Below are 23,747 nucleotides of genomic sequence, written 5' to 3'. Positions count from 1 at the left end.
ACATGAAGCTTTAATTTCAATAATATTTCAAATTTTTCAATTTGCTTTGAGGTTGTGGTTTGATTGCAGCTTCTTGTGGGCCGGTTTTAGCCCGTGTGTGTGTGTGTGTGTGTGTGTGTGTGTGTGTGTGTGTGTGTGTGTGTGTGTGTGTGTGTGTGTGTGTGTGTGTGTGTGTAGGGGGGTGGTGGTATTACGATGATAGTGCCGGCAGTATGTCCCGCCCCCCCGGATCCGGAGGGACCAATGGGAGGAGCGGTAGCGCATGCTCTGCCAATCAGCGCCGACGGATGATAGTGAATGGAAGTTTGGTTTTTGAGTTTGGGAAAGACAGAGGGAGGAATAACGGAGGGAGTCTGCGGATCTCGGGCGATTACAGTTGGGGGCGAAAAAAGTAAACTTCCGCTAATAAATACTGCCCGTCTGGATGCGCTGAAGTCTGCTCGGGCAGGAGCAGCTGGGCCCGAGCCTAAACCCGAGCCTTCTATCTCTCTCTCTCTCTCCCCCCCCAGGTCGGTGCGGAGGAGAGCGGGGTGGCAGGTGTTCAGTGAGGGAGACGCAGCGGACGCGGCGGTCTTTCTCCCCGAAGCCTCAACGGGGTGCCGAGGAACCGGGCCGCACGTCGAGGAGTGAGGATAGAAACTCTCGTTTGGAAGTGGAGCATTTTTTTTTTGTTTTGTTTTTCCCTCCAGAGGCGGCGGACTGTTTGTGGGAACCAGCGAGGCTCCAGTGTCGCAGTAGCGGCGGAGAGAGAGAGAGAGTCCCGGCTCTCCCGTCACGCGCCGGCTCTCACTTCACACCGGCTACTTTTATTTGATTATTTATTTATTTTTTTCTTCTTGAAGCTCGTGCCAAAAGTCCACCTCAGAAAGGTAGAAGACTCCCATTTGTGGGAGGAAAAACTTGTTCGCGCAAACCTGTTGTGTTTTATTTTTTTTGATTTTTCCGTGTAATCCGAGCCGCCTCGGCAGCGTCTCCGGGAAAGAGTCCCCATCTGGGGGAGAGCGCAGAGACTTTCCCCCGCCGCCGCGCGCTGGATGTCTGAAGTTGTGCTCAGTTCACGCACTCCGCCACCTCACTGGAAAAATCCCTCCAAGCTCCCTGTTTTTTCACCCCAACAGTTTGTTTGCAGACCAAATCCAGGGATACTCACACAATCAATTAGTGGATTGATTTTTTTTTTTTTTTTAAAGCAGCTTCGGATGGATAGTTTACGCGTTTTATCGTTTCTCTGTTAATGCGACCACTAAACGACCCGCGGGACAAATCCCCGGTGAAGACATCAACACGGGTGCGGGATTTGGGGTCTATAGCGGAGAATAAGCCGATAAGACCAGAAAAACCAAACAAAACCCCACACTCAAATGTATTAATTTAGCGCGAGGATCGATGCTGATGGAGATGAAGTATCGCCACAGGTCGCGGGGACGCGCAGATCACGGTGCCGTCACACCGTGAAGGCGCACCACTGGTTGGTGGGGGAAAGTCTACGCTCCGGCTTCACCTTTGCAGTTTTTTTTTTTTTTTTCTTGTTTGTTTTTTTGGGACGCCTGGAAGTGAAATCGGGGAGCTTTTCGTCTCATCGGGGGAGAGCAAAGCGCGGAGGAGCCGCGGCTCGGATCTCATTCCCCCTTCTACTCCGGGCAGAGCGCACAAGAAGCGGACAGTGTTGGTCCCCCCCCCCCCCCCCTCCGTTCTCCCCTGCGGGATGAAACTCGGAATTAGCCGCCAGGGATCCCCGGAGCGTGCGGACAGACCCGCAGGAGGGATCCGGCTCAGGATGACGCTCGGGACCGGGACCGGGACGACGCGCAGTGGGAGCCGCGGCCTGCGTCTCTTTTTCCTGCTGCTTCTCGGCAGCTGCTGCCACATGTTGCACGGCCAAGGTGAGAGCTGAACTCCGAGAAGCCCAGTAAACAGGCGATTAAACATGTAATTAGTATGTGTACTTCAAATGCCACCTCCGGTTTATTGATCCTACCAACCTCACGTCTCTCCTCCTTAATCTGTGACATAATCTGATGTATGTCTGTTTCTGCAAGTGTAAAATTAAGACATGCTTTTTTAAAATTGTAAATTGTTTTGACCCAGCTGTATTGTTTTGGGTTCTTTTTAGTTGTGATAAAGACAGAAGAGTTGGCAACATTGCTGGGTGCATGTGTAAACCCTTATGATCTATAGATTGGAGGATTAAGGTATTGAGGATGTATTCATGTGTTTGGAGGGGGTTAGTGTTACAGTTTCCAGGCACAGATAATCCCCCTCTTAGTCTGTGACCTGCTTAACTACATCTCTTGATTTGGCACAGGAGCACACAAACACATATCCACATACAGCTGCATGCTGAGTGTATTAATTTGACTTGTGTCCCATTAGTGCAGTGTTGACCCTGTTGCTGCAGGCAGGTGCTCAGATTAGTGTTGCTGCTGGTTTGTGGCGATCATGTGGAGCAATTCTTGAATATGGCAACAGGGAAGAAGATGGATATGATGGGCTATTGATCCCTGGCCATAGCTGTGAACTACCAATTTTATGGTTATATATTTATTTATATTTTTATTTGTAGAGACTGGTGACACTTAAGCCAGCTGGCAATAGGGTCCAGCACCTTGATGTGGTTCAAGTGACATGGAAGCTGCAGAAAAAGTGTGATGCTTGTTCTTTGTTGTACGCATGTCCGTGCGCCTCCTGGGAGCGTGTTCAGAGTGGCAAAACAAAAGCACAGAAAAGGTCAGAGTGGTGTTGACACACACTTTCTCTGGGTCACAGATGGCGTGGTGGGCCAATGTAAGGCTGAGACATAGGGGGTTTTGTGGAGCAGCAGGAGGAGGGGTCTGAGGAATGCTTGTGTGTGTGTGTGTGTGTGTGTGTGTGCGCGCGCGTGTGAAAGAAGTGTTTGAGGGTGTGTGTGTGTGTGTGTGTGTGTGTGTGTGTGTGTGTGGGCTATTTGTGAACGCATGGAGAATATGTGTGCTGTTTAAGTGCAGGAAAGTGCCTACGTGAAGTGTGAAAGGCGGAGTGGAGAGGAGGAACGGGAAGAGTGAGAAAGTGGAGAGTGTGGCCCGGGAGGAGGAGGAGGAGGAGGAGAAGGAGGTGGTGTGAGGAAGAGCACCAGAGGGAGAAAGTGGAACGGGGGTGAAAAGAAAAAAAAATGTAGCAGGGAGAAGAGGGGGGCTGTTGGAGTGAATGCGGCGCACCGTGCTTGTCACTCACAGAGCTGTGCCTGCAGTTCAATCGATGATGACGGTATGACAACACCTCTGTGTGTGTCAAAAGTTGCTCTCCTCTCCTTTCTTTTCCCAGTCGTCACACTCTCCATCTGCCTGCCTCCATCCCTCCTCCCCTCTCTTTCCTCATGTGGTTGCAGAGTCAGCTTCTTCAGCCATGCCGTTAATGTCAAGGTCTCACCAGCAGCACCCAAGATACCCCCCCTCCCCAGACACACACACACACACACACACACACACACACACACACACACACACACACACACACACACACACACACACACACACACACACACACACACACACACACACACACACACACACACACACTCCCCAACATGTTTTCCCACCCTCATACCCACCACCCCCTGCCAGCTGTCCTGGCTGAAGGGGTGGGGTCCGGGGGATGAATTTGAAAATTAGTGAAACAAACTCTGGACAGAGCAGGTTGTTGTGGTGGGGGAAGAGGGGGAGGGGGAGGGGGAGAGGGAGGGGTTATTGATTCGATAAACTGTGCCAGGCGGTCAATCGAAGGCTGTAGATTTTCCAGGTTCCGGCTCTTCTATCCCCAGCATTTATTAGGACGTTTTATTTTAGGAGGAAAAGGATGAAATTCATGAGCCAAGGTTGATCCTCCTGATCTCTCCCTGTCCCTGTCTCCCCCCCATCCCACCTTCCATCCACCTCTCCTGGTCTTCTCCCAGACAATCGATGCCCACACCCCTCCTCATAAATGCGCGGGTTTATATGAGCCAACTCTCGTCTCTGGGAGCACATTTAAATAAGCTCATCGATCTTTCATTTTAGAGTTTAAGTGACGGCAGCATTTTACGGCCCCCCCACCCCCCCGCCCCACCCTCCCCACCTCTCATTTGCTCACCTCTCATCACTGGCTTCTTTATTCATAACTTATCCCCTCACCGCCAACCCCGAGGTACCCTCCTCCCCTGCCCCCTCCCTCTCAGTGAGGGGGTTCTGCTCCAAAGCTGTTTGATTCACATTTTCAGCATGGCCTCAGATGGAGCATCGTCCGACACTTTATATTCCGAGTGAAGTCGGGGATGTGTCACATTCGGTATATTTCAGAACGTCAGTCATCTCCAGGGCCAGTGTGCTTGTGTCTGCTATGTTGCAGTCCTCAGACAGAAATCTTGCAAGATGCTTCAGTGTCTTTGTATTTTTTTCATAATCATGCGTTAGGTTTGACCACCGGGCATTTTGACAAGTGACTTTATGAAAGACTGTACCTCATGGGAAGGCGTGGTGCTTTTAATACCTTTTGAAACATGACAATGTCTAAAGTAAGGAGGGGTTCGCATAGCAGCAGTATCATGGATCGTTAGCTTTATGATACGTAGAGAATGAATTTTGTCCCACTTGCTAATGTGGGTAATGATAATGGTCTATAAGTAGCCAAAGTTTAATGAAAAATTCTGCTGGTTGTCGTTAATGCTAACCTTGCCCAAGGTAACTGCATGAGAATGTGGCTTGTGCGTCCCAGCTGCTAAACCCCTGTGCCTCTCTGGTATGAACTTGAAATTGCGGGTGGCAATCTTCAGGACTCTCACAAGAGTTGCATTTCATTACCATGAATTTCAAAGATGCCCCCTTCCCCAGAAAGGCCAAGAAAAGGCTTCCGCTGCATTGTTGCTGACCCAGTTATCGGATCTATCAGTGTGTGATTAGGTTTGATTTGACACGTACCATTGGCTCAGCTGAGCCGGGGCTCCATGCTGATTGGACCACCGGCCCCAGCTCAAGTGAATTGAGGTCACGTTTGGATGTCTGGATGCTGGCCTGTGGGCTGGGAAGGTTCCGAGTGTGACGTTAAAAATCCAAATCAGATAGACTTGCTCGCAGCGCCGCTGCATGCTCTCCCGTGATCACATACACACCAGCCCTTCACTCTCATCAGTGTCAAGCCACTTAGCCAAACTTGGAAATTTGCGTCAACCATGTTCTAATGAGGAGAGTCAATTAGAGACTAATCCAACTGATTATCATTGTCCACGCCGCATAACCTTATCAAGACCATCTCTTTGACGCTCCTACAAATGTAATTCTTTCAGTCATAGGCATCCTCTCTCAATGGTCTCACTTTCCAATGGTATTCTTCGCTCGCAGCATTTAACAAGCTCTATAGGACAAGTTGGAAGTAATTTCTATCAGAGGCTGTTTGTCACTTGAAGTGTTAACAACACGCTCCATTTCTTCAGCATGCAATTGGCACACTTTGATGTATTTTGAACTGTATTTGTAGTGCTGGTTACAAAACTGTTATGCACATGTTCTGTCTTTGCCCACAGACAAGTGTTTAATCCCATATTTGAATTCTGCAGGCCTCAGGAGAGACTTAGGAGTCTGATGGATTGTGAATATGTGCATGCGTATTAGTGAGCCAAACAGTGGAGGAGAAGACTGTGTGTGTGTGTGTGTGTGTGTGTGTGGGGGGGGCTTCCTGATAGATGTCAGGTTAGTCAGGTATAAGAGGAAGTGAGGTCCCTGGTTGACTCCCTTATTTCCTGTCTGTCAGGAGGAACAAATCACTGCCACCTGACACTTTGCACACTGTGTATGTCTGTGTGTGTGTGTGTGTGTGTCTAGCTGCCTTGTTGTGCGTACTTGGTATGGGAAGCAGGTTGTGGTCCTGACAGGACTGCAGACCACATACAGTATATATTGCCGGTCGGTGTGTACGTGTCTGTGTCAGACTGATGCTAACCCTCTGTCTGTCCGCAGTGTTTTCTTCTCACAGCAGACAAAGTGGCAGCCATATAGAAGGAGTCAGTGTCCTAATGGAAGATAATTGTGTGTGTGTGTGTGTGTGTGTTTGTTTGTGCATGTACAAAAGGGAGTTATGTGTGTGCAACTTGCAGCCATGGTTTGACTTTTTAGGTGAGTCATTGATGTCATCCAGGGGTTGGCTGGGTCGTGTTTCCGACTCTACCACAGTCTGACTATTAAAAGGCATACATAATTTATTGTCTACCTCTCTGGCTATTTACCCCCCCCCCCCCCCCCCCCCCCCCCCCCCCCAAGTCAGAATAGTTGCTTGTCTTTGTGAAAAAGTGCACTTTTGGAGGAGTTTTACTCACAAAAATGAGTTAGCTTTGAATGATGAACCAAGTTCTTCTCCCTCTTTATCCCCTTTTTTCCTTTTAATTTTTTTTTTTGTGTGTCTGTTCTTTCAGCATCCCCACTTGTCTTTTTAGTGTCTGGTTCTGTCCTCCCTCTGGGTTTTTCCTTGAGGGACAAAGGAATCAATTGCTCGAGGCCACACAGGTGGAATGGAGGCTGTTTTGCTTGTTTAGGCCTCACAGTTTTTCATGTAAGGTAGAGAGAAGGAGGAGGTTGCTATTGATCTACCGTGTGAAGAGAAGGGAGGAGGCAAAGCCCAAAAAGCTTATCTTGTACTTTTTAAGATGTTTCTTGAACGAGACATCCAGATAAGGCAGGATAGTTTCAAAACACCAAGTGTTGTGGCTTGGAGGCACTGCAAAATACAAAGACTGACATAGAGAACCATTGGTGAACAAACTCAATGGTGCATACAAAAGAGCATTTACACTCATACTTCCACAAGTTTTTATTAATTTCTGGTCATTGGAATCCACAACTTATTGTACACATCCTCTGTGTCGGCACACACGTCAGGCAAAATGTTATATGTTTGGCAAAAAAATGGCAAGATCTTAAAGTGGCAGAAAATGGTCATATTCTACATATTGTCATATTCTATACATACACTGATATTGGACTAGTTTTTGCCCATTTGTCTTGATGTTTTGACAAATTACTTCTCTTATTAATAATCTCATTAATGTTCACGAATCTTCAAACCGCAGACATTGCTCGTGCTGTTTTGTGCAGTATCGGTACTGGTATCGATATCGGTGCATACTACCTACTTACTGCCACCAGGGGTCAATATAAACACGGTCGCCATCTTTGCAGCTTAGAAAAGCAGCCTACAAGTGGGCTTTGGAGTATCAGTTTGCTCAAACAAGACATTCAAAAATATCTAAATTGCGTATATTGAAGGGTGATTAACATTAACATATAAAAAAGACGTTTAAAGTGCTAATCACGCAAATAATTGCAGATTAATGAATGATACTGTTAGTTGCACATTTATTTATGCGACATTGTTGAAAGACGCTTGGGGCATGTAACTGATTATAATGGACTCAATTATGTATTGCCTCTATCACTTATTTTTCCACAGTGAATCTTAATCACCAACAATATTGATGCATTTTTCATATCAATTACCTAGAAGGTGCTAAAATAGGAAAAATGAAGTATGGAGCAATTACCGCACAATGAGCTGCGCACAAATCTTTCATGATTGCATTTCTGAAAAGCGTAATTAAAGTTTTAAAATAGGATTTCTCCACTGTTTTTTTATTTTTATTTTTTATAGTTTTGTCAAGAATTTTTCAAACACAACCCCGATATGTGAGATCGGCTGTCTGTGTGACCAACAGAGTGCAGACAGACAGACAGACAGGCGGCTCTGTTGAACAGGTTTGGTGCACAAAGGAACCAAATCAACTCGCTGTCAGAGGAGAGTGTCCTTCTCCTGGCCTGACCCTGGCAGAAATGTTCATGTTGTCTGACTTCTGGCTCCAATGTTAAATACTTGATATGTTGAATTAAACAGTGCGGTGACCTCCGAATTCAGGTTTTGTGTAGTTTGCCTCAGGGCTGTAGCTGGCTCTAAAAGTAATAAAGCAATACTTTATTGTTTGAATAAGAGTCTAATTAAGACAAAGTCACAAAGAGTCAGAACAAGACTTTCTAGTGGTTTCAGTGCAAATTATTGCCACATGCACACTAATTTAATAAGACCTCCGGCTATTGTGAAGGGAAAACTGCTATGAGTAGTCGTCATCAAGATGAGTTATTTCCACCACTGGGGTGTGAAAGTTTGCTTATTCAGCGGGTTAGTACGATGCTGCAGACAACAGTTTGTGGTAAAACGCTTCTGCAGTGTGCTTCACCCACATGTTCGTGGAAACACGACTGATTCTTCCAACTTTATGTCCTGAATGAACAAAACGGTACAAATGGATTTCTGAATAAGACACGGTGTGAAATTTCTTTAAATGTGCAATCCATTCGCCTAGTTTGAGCCAATCCTAACTGATTATGGACAAAGACAAGAGACACTCTAGACATGGGACCAGTCCGTCATTGAGAGACAGACACATTCTAATTTACATGCAACTTAGAGTAGCTAATGAACAGAATAATTGCGTCTGTCTTTGGAAACTAGAATGTATGGAGAAAAACGCCACACCACAACTAGTTGCATGCAATTCCTAAAATGAGCAGAAAAGTTTTAAATATATTTTCTTAATTCTAACATGGGACTTTATATATAGATGTGATACGCTTTACACGTTGCCACTTTTTATTTTTATTCACATTTTAGTTACATTCCCAACTTTTTACATCATGGCTTCTAGAAATTCTTCAGCTCCCTCATCAATATTTAAAGTCAGTGCAGATTATGTTTCTTAAGATAATGTTTGTTGACATGGAAGCGTAAAGTTTCATAACGTTATACATTATTTATTGGCCACAGTCATTTCCCTGCAGAATGGCTACCTTTACTGTTATTTTTAAGGATCTTAAATATTCTGTTAACACCTCTCTGAAGGCGGGGCTGCAGGAAGGCCGTGGTTTTGTTGTAGTAGTCAGATTTGTTGAAGCTAAACAGTTCAGCTGTCGCTGGTTGGAACTAAAAATGGACTCATGTAGTGTGGATGATGGACTTATACTCACCAAGCATCAAGAAACAGAACTTAACGATCCATGTTGCTCTTTAAATGCTGGATGTGCAAATAAACAGACGTTGACAACACGTTTCATCATCTTAATATGGTGATATATACATAATTTATGATTATTCCTCAAATCATACTGTAAATTACTCGGAAGCCCTTCAGCTAACAAGATTTTAAATTCGCATGGAGGAAATACGATTCAAACTCAAGCCTCTCTTGTTTTTTTTTTGGGGGGGGGGGGGTGAGTCACTGTGAAGTGAGCATAAAAACCTCCTGTCATCTCACAATAGCGGAATCCTGTTTTTCCCACTACAGCTGCCTCACACACAGTCAGGTAACTTTACACCTCCATGAGATGTGAGTGAAGCATTTCCAATTCCTTGCGGGTCGGGTGTGTATGAAGGGAATGTTAGATCAAGGAACAATACTGAATAGTAAATGCAAGCAGAAACATCTGCTATAATAGCACAACCCTATAATACAACACCATTCAACGGAGCTTTAATCAGTCAACACCGCTCTATGAATAAAGCCAGAGCACTAAAAGCTTTACAAAGACAGAATGTCCTGCTTTACCTTTGTGCCTAACATTGTACACATGAATGGCAATGCATACATTTGCATATTCTTGCTGAAAATGTAATCAGAAGTGCATATGCAATGAAAAGAGAACCACTGCAACCTTTGACCGGCAATCCTCCGTTCATTTTCTGACCTGGCTGTTTATAATATTTCGTGGAATTTAATCTTGGCTGCTGCTTGAGACCTTTGGCTGTTTTCTTCCTACATCGCAATATAATCGAAGACATGAGAAAAGTAGAGAAACCAAAGGTGGCAGACAAATAAAAAAGAGCAGTCACACAATGTGTTAAATGGAAAAAAAAAAGGTGTATGTGTTTGTATTAAAAAAAAGAAAAAAAAAACATCAATTCAACCCAAACTGCCTCACTGGATTCTTGTCTATAAAAATAAAAGGGAAATACATTTATTTTAAATGTCACAATATTGCATCGGACGCTCTAAATGGTGCATTTAAAATAGGCTGAATCCAGAAGATGAGCAAAAAGAACAGATAAACTAAACCCTATGTGGTTCATTTGATGAGATTTAATGGTATTAAGCACTTTGCAAAGTCGTGAACACTAATGTATGTTAAAAGACCAACAAACAGCTGCATGGGGATTACTGGGTTCTAATCAGAGCAGTAATTACACTGGCAACACATACCCGTTTTTCTTTGCTGTGTGTTCTACAATTTAGATTTTGAGAAATGAATCACCATATTTGCCTCTACCTGATCAACGGATGATTTTCTTCCTGGAGCTTTGATTGTCTGAATAAAACACAAATATTGCATGTTGCTGCAATGCAGACGCATACACAGATTCATAGTATTAAAAAACATCTCATACGCAAGTTATACTGTCAGAGTAATATGTGATTGTATTTGAACACATTTCATGTTCCATGAATTTAATCTGAAATGTAATTTTTTTAATATAGCATCATTTGTCAATGTTATAATGATCATGCTTCACAGTATAATGTGATTATAGATCAATCAGCTGTAACACATGAAGTAAATAACACCAGTCTTAGTCTTAGTGGGCGTTTTATTTTCAATGTTGATGTGTTGTAGTGCAATTTGAGTGAGTTTGACAAGAATATTGACGGCTGGAAGGCAACGCACCTTGAAGATTGCAGATCTTTGCTCTCTGGGTTCGGTGGTGTTAATGTTCTGGCTGACGGGGGGGGGGGGGGGGGTGTGTTATCACATGAAAATGTGACGCCAATTCACTTTCTTTCTTTGGGAAGTGGCACTTCGAGAAAGAGGTTTGGTAACAAAGTAACCTGACAGAATATTTATGTGTCTGTCAGTCAGAATGATGAACGGGGAGGAAGTGGAGCTCAGGCTCTGCCTCCTCCCTGCGACAGTCTCGGTACATGAACTTTGTGGCTCACAACTTGAGACAGGTCTCTAATATTCTTTCTCGTTTCATGGGTTTCGGAACCGTGACCCCGCGGTTTCCGCTCCTGTGAACGTGGAGTCGCCACAGATGACTTCTGCAGGAGGCGTCAGGCCTTAAAACCTGCTTGCTGCTCGTAGTTGGGCGAGGAGGGACTCAGGAGGAGACATTTCGTCGGTGCAGATTTGATTTCAAATGGGAAAGGATTGAAGAAATACTTTATTGAGCATTTTGCGCCATATACCAGAGAAATCAATCTGAGCTTTATTTTCCTTTTGTTAGGCTGTGATATGAAAATTACTTCTTACTGTTTTGCATAAACGGCTTGCCACAACAATTTCTATTCGGTTGGAAACTGGAAAATCAAGTTAGGAACAAGTGAAACCAACAAGACCAGGCTGCCATGATCTTGTTCTGTTCTTATATTTGCTAAATTACTGAGGCTGGAGCTCATATTGTGAGCAGTGTGAGTGGCGTGATTGGAAAGAGTATCGAGTTATAAATGGTAGAAATGGCCTGGTCCAGAATGGAAATCAACAAACAAATGCATTTGTTTACTTATTAAACGGTCGCAAATCCATGTATTCTCACCGGCAAATCACACGCATACAGTTTGCTCAAAGCCACACGAGAGAGAGCGCAACGTCACACGAGTGTGTGGCTGCTTCCTAAAATCTATTTAGGTGTATTCATTACGTCACGTCACCAAAACACCTGAGACGCAGTGTCTGAAAGTATTCATGGTTCGACATCACTACAAGAGAAAGCTGTTTGTCTGAAGCGATAACAAACCCGCTCCCCTACGAATATGAGGAATTAATTCATCAATATTTTTTTTTATCTTGCTATGTGTTTTACTTCAAAACTGACAATTTTGATAGATGTGAGTTGTAGTCCAGAAAATACAACGTTGGCAGTAAGTTTTTAACCCCTTATTGTTCAAGTGGAGCATGATGTTGTGAAGCAGAATGCACACCCTGCAGATCACTTGCTGAATGACTTTACGTTCATGATACTTCACTGTAATTACTGTGCATTACTGTAATGTCTAATTAGTCAGTGGCGGTCTATAATATTGCAGATGTGCTCACCACAGTGTTGTCTGCTATGCAGGAAAAATTTCACACATTGATATTGCATTGTATAACAATGTTTTCTCCTTATGAACAAACGAGGGGGGGGGGAAAGAAAACAACAACCCAGAACTAAAAGGCTTGAATATATTTGCAAGGTACATTTCACAGTTTTTCCAGTTTGCTTTAGTTTAGCAGCCTGTACAGTTTATGTAAATGTATCGTGACATTTTACCCACCTACTCTTGTATGGAGAGGGTATTGTGTGCGAAGGATGTGTGTGTGTGTGTGTGAGTGTGTGTGTGTGCTTGACTCCAAACTTTAATTTATTCAAACGCTACGTCAACAACAGTTTGGATGGCGGAAAAAAAGAACAGATTTCTGGTTTCCGAAGGCAATCTAGGAACAGATTCTTATTCTGTTCAGGAACAACTGGTGGAAATGAAATAGCAGGTGGCTGGAGATATATCGGAGAGACGCAGACACTTGGTCCCTCTCCTAACACCTGGGATATGCCTTTTAAAACCCCAGACTTGTACTGCCAGTCATTTAGTGGCAGCGCTAGATTAGTTGAAGGCTTAAGAGGCAGGCCCACAGAGGGGTGAAGAAAGTGACTCTCCAGAATGTTTTCAGTCTGTGTTGGGATTCAAACGGGCAACCTTCCAGCGGATCATACCTCAGGCTGACTCTCTTTATTTCCCTGCACCTTCTCTTCTCTGTTTATCTCGCTCACTGCAACTTTTCTTCCTCTCTGTCTCACTTTTCTTCACTTCCCTCTTTTAAGTGTTGCCATTTTTTAATTTATTTTTTATTTTTGGTGGAACATCCAGAGGGCGTGGAGTGATACTGAGAGGAAGCGCATCGCCTCCCAACGCTCTCTGTAAACACACCTGGCTGAGGTTCTGCATTTGTTTGCCTTGGTCTTCTCTGCGGCGGAGTCACCACAAACTATTTGAATGGGATCTTTGCATAGTGAGACACCAGTCACGGAATATTACCGAGGTCAGGCAGGGTTGAGTAGAAGTGCAGGGGAGTGTGTTGTCATCTGTGTGTGGTGTGTGTGTGTGTGTGTGTGTGTGTGTGTGTGTGTGTGTGTGTGTGTGTGTGTGTGTGTGTGTGTGTGTGTGTGTGTGTGTGTGTGTGTGTGTGTGTGTGTGTGTGTGTGTGTGTGTGTGTGTGTGTTTAGAGCAGCATGATTTACTTGTTCAATCTCAGGGCTTTACCCTGCTGCAGGTGTGTGTTCTCAGCTGGGTGCGTTTGATGTGCCACAGGTGTGTGTGTGTGTGTGTGTGATCGTCTACGTCTGGTGATTTATGCTATAGGCTCAGAGCAAAGAAAAAAAAGAAAAAGGCCTTTTTGATCTCATCCAGGAACAGCCAAAAAAATACTATACTGTGTGTGTGTGTGTGTGTGTGTGTGTGTGTGTGTGTGTGTGTGTGTGTGTGTGTGTGTTGCTTGAGTGAGTTCCTGGCCAGAGGTTTTTAGCGCAGTCCTTTGATCCGAGGTAGAGGAGGTAGAGGTGGGCATACCTCTGTGAGGAGGCAGCCGCTGTGGGGAGACTCGGCTCGCGCTGCAGTGAGCGTGTGTTACTCGTGAGTAGCTGGTGACAATAATTTTGCCATAAGTCTGCGGTCAGAATCAGTCGTAGTCTCCTCATCTCCACCTTTTTCCACGTGTCGAAGTGTCCGTGAGCAACAGTGGGTGGACTGAGTGCCTTGCATGGCAGCCGCCTCCATTGGTGTGTGAATGTGTGTGTGAATGGGTGAATGTGATTAACAGTGTAAAGTGGGGGACTGCTTACGCGGCGGAAAAGCGCTCTATAAGTGAACTCCATTTAGCAGTGAGTGAGGTGAGTGTTTCTTAAATTTTGGACTGTTGAATATTTAGATGTTTGTGTGTGTGTGTGCTGCTGAAGTACAGGGTTTTGACTGCATGATAGTTAAGTGGCGCCTTGCCTATGACTAAAACCCCGATAGCCACAGCCGGTCATTTAATCATTAAGCCAACTAATGGTGTGCGTCCCTGAAATTGACATGGCTGCTTTAGTGATAAATGTATAAACGGTGACCTCGACAAATAACTACATATTTGTACTAAATCTAAAGGATGTTGGTTTTGGTAAGAAAAATGTTGTAGAGCTACAGAAGATTGCAAGGAAAAATAAAAGCATTTTGCCAACTTTCATTAACTTCATACCCACGGGCAATGTTGTGGCTGATCTGTATGCACAAGTCATTAAAATGGGCAAAAAACAAACTTCCAAATTCTACATAAACAACGAGAAAATGCTGTTTATCACTCATAAGTCGCACTGCACACATATTGAAAGCTTTACTCGGACAACTTGCAGTTTCCCAAGTTCAAACCTGAAAGGCCGACTTCCACGGGACGAATTTGATTGGAAACCTCTAATATCACACTTTTGTTTTGAAGAACAAGCTGTTTTCAGTAAAAAAGACAACGGCAGGGAAACTGCAGCCTTACATTGTTTTGATTAAAACTTTGTGTTTAGCCTCATCTTTTCTTAAAGCATCTGGAATCTGTACGATCACAGAATAACTGAAATATATCACTGTATTATTATATCCTCTGTATTTACAATGCAGTGCTCAGAGGGAGGGCACAATGGTTACATTCTTTGAGGATTAACATCAATTAATAATATTTATGACCATCTCTCCAGTGCAGATTTGTAATTAAAACGTTTGCGCAGGTTGTTGCAGTCGTATTTTTATGTTCATACTGAGGTTTTTAATTCTTTTTTGGGCATCACCTGCAGGGATAAGCGGCTTTCCGCAAAGATCTGCTCTTGTATTATTTCCTTTGGGCCGCTAAAGCTGAATGCACCGTCAGAGGTTACAACCTTACTTCTATTCAAACACGCAGCCAATCGTTTTGAGTCAGAACTGCACAAAAAAAAAAAATAAAAATGTTGCCAGGCTCTCCTCAGCTTTGCATTATAAGTACACATTGATGTAGTTACACCGTCTGCTTTTGCCTTTAACGTTTGTTTAAAATTTCATCCTCAGCCTGGTTTAGTTGTTTCTTGTTTTTACTGAAGCGGAGCCAGAAATCTCTTTGCTGCCGGTTTCCTCTGCTTGTGATCAGCTGCGCTTTCTCCTGAAAGCCGATCATATAATTTTTACACTGAAAATAACCTGTAAAGCTGATTCGCAAGCTGTGATGTCATCACTTCGGTGACATCTTAAACGTTCCATCAAATTTTCTCCTCCGCATAGATCAGTGAAAGCGGCCTCACCTGTGTGTTTTTTTTGCAGAATTTCTAACACAATCAACTCCTTCCTCAGTGGTGGCCGTGTGGCCGTGTCAGCTGACCCTCCTCCCCATGATGATTAAACACGTTGACACTGATCCGACACCAACCAAGCAGGGTGGCTGGGATTAGTCGGTCACCAGGTCGGCAGGAAAACAAATTCAGGCCCAGTTTACTCAATGTTTTCAAGTGAAAACTGAAAACTGTCATTTTACGTGACAACAGTGCTCGGAGCCACTGAAAACAGAATCTTTTGAAAATGGCTTCCTTTTGTTTTTTTTTAATATATATATATATATTTTATTTAGAATTTTTTTTCAGTATAACTAAACAGACAAACATAGGGACAAGAAGACCCAATGGACATAAAAAAATATAGAAAAGAAAAATGAGGGCAAAAATGAAAGTGCCAATCATATCAGGGCTGACAGGATGAGAAAAAAAACAAAACAACAACAAAATCCAACTCTCAAATCAGAACAAGACAAGAAAACATGAGAAAACCGGAAAATTACCTAAATTAATTAATGAATTAATTCAAAAGAGAAAAAAAAACATTAAAAAAAAACATATTTTGGTGGAATCCTGCCGTACACGTCACACAGTGATCAGTCAATATGTACAAAGCGTGGAATGTATAGAAGTAGTACCTTTTCTGATTCTGCACATGTGCGCTACAGACTTAGTATATCGTTCTGTGATCGTGTGAGAAGGTTTCATTCATAACGGTGAAATGCAGCGTGTGCTCCATCAACAGTGCTTCTCCAATAAAGTGTACACTCACGGCAGCATCATCTGGAACACATGTGGAGACAAAGTTGTTTGTAAGAAAGACACTTTAAAGGATCTTTTATGTTGACAGCACGCTGTACTGTGCCTGCATGCATCGGGTTAAGTGGCTTTAGTACACAAAACAGAACTGACTCGAGTTCCCACATGAGAACCACAACGTTTCTGTCATTTTACGCGTAAACAGACGTTTCCATAACGTTACTGTGTACGCGGACGTTGTTTCCAAAACATTTCCATGTGAACCGACATTGTTTTTAAAATATTTCGTTGTAAATGGACATTGTTTTCAAAACAATGTCACTCAAGATTTTGGGAAAACACAAAAATGATGTGTTTTCACTTGAAACGTTGTCATATAAATGGGATGTTGTTGTGCAGCTGATACCCCAGTGGCAGACTTAGGGACTTGTTTTCTCCCGTTTAATTCGTTCTTTATCCTAAATGTATATCTTTTAATTTGCAATGTTATTATTATTTTGAAATTATTTGAAATGTGAACCAACTTATCAGATTGACCGTGTCGATGTAACATTTTACTTTTGAAATACTGATCGGGGTTCCATCTGTCTCTTTATTGGCTTTTTATTTCATATTCAGTTAAAAGGAATCGGGAGGAGCTGGACTGTTATCAGTGGCCCACTTCTTTTCAACTTAAGTGTGTTTTAGCTAATGTGAGAGAAGAAGTCCCTTGTAAGACGAATGCCGTTTCAAAGCAAAGTGCCCCCAGTACTGCTTAAAGTACTACGTGGCTATTTCTGACGATTACCCATCTTGGGCATTTGAAATGAAAAGCTGGAGCAGCTAAAAGCTTGTTCGTGTGTGTGCATTCATCCTATGTTATTAAATTACGGCTCTGATTGACACAGGCTTGAGTATATTATAACCATGTGCGTACGGTTCCTTTTTAAAAAGAGAGAAGAAAAACTGATTGATGGACGAGCAAATAAATGGGCACTGATAGACGAGAAGATACGCTGATATGAAGAAAAGTAATCAGAGAGAGAAAATAAGTAATTGAGAGAGAAAGTAAAAGTAGAATAGGTTGTCAGTTATGGGGTCAGTGGGGCAGATGGATAGATGAGAGGAGACGACACAGTGCCATTATCAAACATTCATTGTCAAGACGGATGAAGTGAGTCCCTCACAGAGAAGACCCAAGAAGAGAGAAAATAGTTTGTTGGCTAACGGACTCACTTTATCTCCCTCCTCTCTCCCCAATCACTGAACATTCTTTCCCCCCCCCTTTTCTGTCCCTCCCAGTGTTACATCTTTCTCTCCTCTCTGCCACTTGTTTCACTCCTCCACTCAGTGTAATTGGGAAGGGGAGGCACACACCCATTCATCTCATTAAGTGCACACATGCAGAGCGGGGACACACACACACACACACACACACACACACAAACTCGCCCCGTTCTTGCAGACATTTAGTTATCCTATAGGAAAATGAATGTGCTTGTGCTCTGAGTCACAAGCCGTCTCTCGCAGGATTCACTTTATCTTGTGAACGTGGGACCAGAAGGAGAGAAAGGAAAACAAATGAAAATAAAATGAAGGCATCCGAGCGAAAGAGAGAAATTAATTATCTTGTTTGCCCGTTGATGCAAACCTTTCAGCATTAGCCTGTGCTGAGCTGCACACACACACACACACACACACACACACACACACACACACACACACACACACACACACACACACACACACACACACACACACACACACACACACACACACACACACACACACACACACACACACACACACACACGCACTTGCATACCTCAGTCAACTTGAGTTATGTATCAGCCTGGTGGCTCAGCTGTGTTTTCTGCTGCTGTTGTGTTTGAGTCAGCAGAATGTTCACGACAGTCAACGCTGCCACTCATTGTTGCGTTTGGTTGGTTGAGCTTTTCAACCTGTCATCGTGTCACTCCACTGGACTTGACTTTTCCCTTCCAATGTGCATGTGCGTGGTAGAAACACGCCCGTGAAGTGAAGTTTCAGTACCTGGAGGAGAGGTGTGGCTGCATTAACTATAGATTAGTAAAGCAACTAATTTAAAGATCTGACTTTAACCGGTTGAAAACAAAAAGTGTGCACTTCTACATGGTAGTTTGATCATTCAGGGATAGACCTCACCACCGGCACGCTAATGGTCAGTAAAGATGCATTTTTCACGCAGGCTCTCCTTAGATTACGCCATGAATCTTGTGCAGCGCTCACATGACAGCAAAATAACAGTCTTTAATGAATTTTACATTTAATTATCTTCTCTTATTAAAAAGGACATGAAATTAATCAAATGGATCACTTTGGATACAAAAAGCCGCAGATGAGGCCACAGAGTTAAACAGACCTCTTTTTGAAGGTGATACCAGGAGAGATATGATCCGGTACACAGTACATGGAACAGCTTTACGGTGGATGTTGGGACACGTGATGTCAATCAAATAAGATTCACTTCAAGAAGAGTGGCCATCAGAAGCTTTAAGGCCCGCCCACCAAACGCTTCCTAGTAACACAATGAGAGCGGAGATGAAGTTAGAATAGTGATCAGAATAGTGTGAGAGTGATGATTACCTAAAGGTACAATATGTCATGTTTTTGTTTAATATGAATCACTTTAACCCAAAATAATGAACCAAATGAGACAAAACAACTTATCTAATTTTGCGATCTGCTGCTTGTACACCTACCAAAGTTATCCAACCCGCTTGAGGTTGTTTGGTATTGCAATAACTAGTTTTCAGCACAACGTGTGTGTTTGTGTGTGGTCTTTGTGTGTAGAGTGTTGAGTCAAGGAGAATAGGTAACACAAAAGACAAAACCCTAGACGACAGACACTACGTTTGAAGCAGGTGAACTATATTTGCTCTTTAACCACAAAAAACACAAACAATACCAAGAGCTCATGTAGTACCTTGATGACATTGAGGAATATCACTCAAATTACTTTACTCAGTCATGGAAACTTTCTGACCGAAAGTTAAGGAAACTGCAGACATTTGACACAAAAGTGCTGCTTGACGTTCCTTCAGTCAAAAGAAAGGTAAACATCATGTTTGTTTCCCGTCCAAAGCTTCCAAAGCACGATTTTGCAGTCGTGATATGAAAATCTACTCAGTATGAAGCCCAGCAACAATTTATTGGCCTCAAGCCTTCATATTCACTGAACTGTGAATGATTGATTGTAAAAATAAAAAAAACTACAAGAAGGTATAGATACCAAGAACACTTATCCTGGATGTGAAGACAAATCATATATGATAAAATGATTTGTTTTTAAACCCTTAAACTCCTTGTGAACCAGCACACTGTTGAGAAATAAAGATGTTCTCTGTTTGGGGGGGCTCATCCTCGATTGTCGTTTACACGACAGCGTTTCAAGTGACAACGCAACGTTTTTGGCGTTTTTCAGATGTGACTTGGAAGAACTTTTAGGTTGTCTTATATCTGTGCTGTTGTTTAAGGTTTATTCACGCGTTTACATACACAAATATGACAAAGGTCATTCATGTAACTTACTTCATACCATTAAGGAAAGATGTTTTTTGTTCATTTTTTGAAGCTACATCTGCTGTGGTTGTTTTCCCAGAGTGTTTTAGTGCAATTTACTGATATTACTCCACCCAAACTGATTTCTATGTCATTTGAAATGTAAATTCCCCCCAACATGACTGTGATAATCGTCAGTTGCACTGTCTTGAGAGCAGTTTCGAGCCGTTGTATGTGAGTATTTGGACTGTGTCACGGTAATATTTATGAGCGTCTGTTGTGTGTCCTGGTTTTTCCTCACTTCCCCCACAGAAACTGGCCGGGACTCTCTTCGCCACCCATTAAATTGTCTGTTGCTTATAAAAAGGGTAATGGGAAGAGCTGATGTGATTGACTCTTATTGAGGCTCACATCAACTTCCGCTGCCGATTCTGCAGTCTAATAATGCTCTTATGCTGGTCCAGCGTCTCCCACCGCACTGCGCTGGTGGCTGTTGTGCCTTGGTTAGAGTGATTATAAAAAATGGCTCGGTGACACACGCAGGTTCGCCCCTGGTTCAGTAAATTAGAGGTCGGCGTGTCGCTGTTGTTTTGTATCTCCCGGAGGACTAAATTGATTTCATGAAAGGTGTTTTCATACAATAACGGATGGAGTGTATTAAGCCCCCCCCCCACCCCCCCGGTAGGCATTCTCCTGGGATTTGCAACACATGAAGACGTACAATTAGTCCCTTCCTAAAGGTTTGCATTGAATCATGATTGACTTCAGTCCCTCTTGAATTCTGCTCATTTACATTCTCCGGTTTGTTTTTTTCCCCCTCTTCACTGAGACAATGTGCCTGTGATTACACATAATAAGAGTGTTTGTCTCTATTGGATTGTGGATGGTTGTCAAGACAAGAAGATAAAGAAGGGGAACATAGCTTTCCTGCGCCATACATCTATCAGAGTAGTAAAGCGGTGGTTCATTCTTAAAGAAAAGATACAAAAGATAGATCATTGGGCTTAATGACTGACATTTATCCCCGGGAATGGCCCCTGATGGATCTGTTCAATGTGAGGCCACACTTTGCCCTCAGCAGTGGAGAAGTCAATGAAAATGTCCTGTGGCTCTGACAAGGAGAGCCTCGCCTGTCCCAAACTTCTACACATTCCTCACATGATTTATTTTGTTTAAAAAACGACTGTGGCCTTTATACCTTCTATAGGAAAACTGCCTCTAAAATATAATGACAATTTAAAAAAAAAAATAATAATAATTTTAAGGCCAAAAAAATATTCTAAATGATTTAAATGAGTCTGTTCAGCTGCACATGCACACAGAACACAAAACAAATAATGATTCCACTGTTGTCAGTCACAAAAATGTTTTTCTAAATAAAAAAGACAACTGTTAATAATCCAATTGGACTTTAAATAAAACACAAGGACTTCCAGCTCAAGCTTCTATTTGAGAAGCACAGAAACAGGATCTTGGCATTTAATCATTATTTCAGTCACTTTAGCTCTGAATTGTCCTCATAGAGTCAGTTTTAGGAACATGAGGAGTACAAGGCTGTCGGAAAGTAGTGTGAAGTACAGATAACTGAAACAACTACAGTACAGTACCAGTACAGTATTCTTTTATATCTGCAAATCTAATTGTGAGAACGCCTGCAGGCAAAGCCTTGGCCTCCCGCTGTGATCTCTGCTGCGTCTCCAGGGGTGTCCTGGACCGTAGGTTGGGAACCTGCAGCTTCGACGGGCCCTTATTGCTCTCTGTCAAACTCCCTCGCAGCTTCTTGAGAGCCAATTTGTAGCCGTCCTCAGTAAATACGTTATGCATGGACACAACAAAGTCTGACTCCTGTACCGAAACCACAAATTCTCATGCGGCCGGTGTCCCGTTGGTATTACAACAGCAATCTATAATAGTTCTCTTTAATAATATGATAGTGTTCTCTAAAAGGCAGCGTGTGGGTTTTGCTCCAATAATCCACTGCTCTAAATGTCAGTCCACGGCTCCCGGCAAGCATTATGCTGATTACAGTGAGCATCGTTTCTAAATAGCTCCTCATGCCCAGCAGACGCACCTTCAACGGTCTCTGCAACGGAGCAGAGCATACACGGGTATGCGTGCGCGAGCGTGTGACTGCATGGTGTGTTTGTATTTGGGCTCTGAATTTACTGTTTGCTGGAGTTCCTGGAAAATGTACTTGATTATGTGCTTTCAGAGTCACTTTATGTGACATACTGGCTTATTAGAATGTCATCTGCTCATCAGGCTGTGAGAGTGGGCAGTGTGTTTGTGTGTGTGTTTGTGTGTGTGTTTGTGTGTGTGTTTGTGTGCGTGTGTATTTCCGCGCTGCAGCAGGTCTGTAGATAATTGCATTGCGTCTGTGAATCGGCTTTTGAACCGGCTGCTTTCAACACAATCGCTGCTGAAAGAATTTCTCAGCCTTCGGCTCCTCGCCGTCTCCGTCCTCTCTGCCTCCTCCGTCCTTCTCCATTCACACACCTCACGGTCATCCCGTCCATGCCAACTCTAAATCTAATTAGCTCGTATCGTGGATGTATTAGACGTGTATAATGAAACAGCTGGGCCTTTCTGTCTTTTCACGCTCACACAAGCACACGCGGCGGGCGTCTCCCGCAAACCTATATTGTCATAAATGAATAGAGCGAGGCAGAGCAGGGAAAAGAGAGGGAGAGGTGTGTTTTGTCCCCTCACCGCCACACAAACGGAACAATACAGTAATGCAATGCGAGGTCAAGCTATTTGCTGCCACCCTCCTATTTCCCTGCTGCAGTGACCCCTCCTCACCCCCCCTTGACACAATGAGAAGCATACCAAGTTAATGAATCCCTAAAATTAGGGTAAATCGTGAATATAAACCAAGTGTGCGCGAAAACAGAGTGCAGCGCCAATCAAACACACGTAGACACACAAACACAAGAGTGCTGCCTACGCACGCATTTGGCTTCAGGAGGGCGTTGTATGGATCCACTTGGATGGAGATAGAACTGTTTCATTCCCCCGTTTTTCAATTTTCTGCAACACAGTTCTGCTGAAACAGTGAAGTGCATTGTGTTGCACATGTGCTCAAGCAGGTAGACACACACACAGACACACACTCACACACACAACGTAGCACCCACTAACCAGGGGCAGGTTCATGAGGTGACTCCAAAACAAAACACAAGTTCAAGTGGTTGGTGGTTTTTCTAACGTCGTCAGCACATTAATATTTAATTTGTCTGTCGCACGCACGCACGCACGCACGCACGCACGCACGCACGCACGCACGCACGCACGCACGCACGCACGCACGCACGCAAGGAGCGATTTCAAAGAGTTTTGTGAACCTCTTTTCATTTTCTCTCTCATTCCACTTTTTCCCCCCTCTTGCTCCTTCTCTCATCCTGGACTGACTCTGTTTTTCCATGCTGTCACCCCCTCTCACCCCTCCACCCCCTGGTGTCACATTACATTCAGTCTGCAGAGAAACCTTCCTTTTTTCGTATCTCTCCCACTCCTCTCATGCCCTGTCACTCGCCTCCCCCAACTTCTCCTCTCCTCTCCTGTCCCCGTTTCCTTCCCTTTAATCTCACTTCTTGTCCCTCTTCGCCTCCGGCTCTGCACGAGGGGAAGGGGGTGGAACCCATCCCAGAGGGGGGATCCACTAACTGCACCCTTTGGCACCAGCTGTCTGTCTGAGACCCGACGTGTGTGTGTGTGTGTGTGTGTGTGTGTGTGTGTGTGTGTGTGTGTGTGTGTGTGTGTGTGTGTGTGTGTGTATATGCGTAGTCTTGCATGGCTCTGGGTGACGTCTTTTTTTCCTCTCTGTGTGTGTGTGTGTGTGTGTGTGTGTGTGTGTGTGTGTGTGTGTGCGTGTGTGTGTGTGTGTGTGTGTGTGTGTGTGTGTGTGTGCGTGCAGGAAAGTGAGTGGAGTTAGAGAAGAGTGTAACTGGTGAATGTGGTCGGTAACTCTATCTTGGACGACATGGAGCTAAAAGCATTAGGTTTTAACAACTGCCAGCCCCTGACGGGGCTTTAGGCAAGGATAGGAGGACGAACTGGGTGTGTTGCCCACGGCTGTGTGTGTGTGTGTGTGTGTGTGTGTGTGTGTGTGTGTGTGTGTGTGTGTA

The 23,747-nt window shown here is 43.8% G+C and overlaps 1 protein-coding gene across 1 annotated transcript in view; it reads left to right on the top strand.

Moving 5' to 3' along the window:
* Positions 1-1,705: 1,705 nt before the first annotated feature.
* LOC308110328 (protein sidekick-1-like) overlaps positions 1,706-23,747 on the top strand; it is a gene marked incomplete at its 5' end in the record, with an annotated part of 289,129 nt that continues 267,087 nt past the window's right edge. Inside the window, one exon of the mRNA XM_080464568.1 lies at positions 1,706-1,883. Within this exon, the coding sequence (XP_080320694.1) occupies positions 1,706-1,883 (178 nt within the window). The remainder of the gene's footprint in view (positions 1,884-23,747) is intronic.

The sequence above is a fragment of the Lipophrys pholis genome (assembly GCF_963383615.2).
Source record: "Lipophrys pholis genome assembly, chromosome: 5".
Taxonomy (NCBI): Eukaryota; Metazoa; Chordata; class Actinopteri; order Blenniiformes; family Blenniidae; genus Lipophrys; species Lipophrys pholis.
This window is presented reverse-complemented; position numbering and strand designations above follow the sequence as displayed.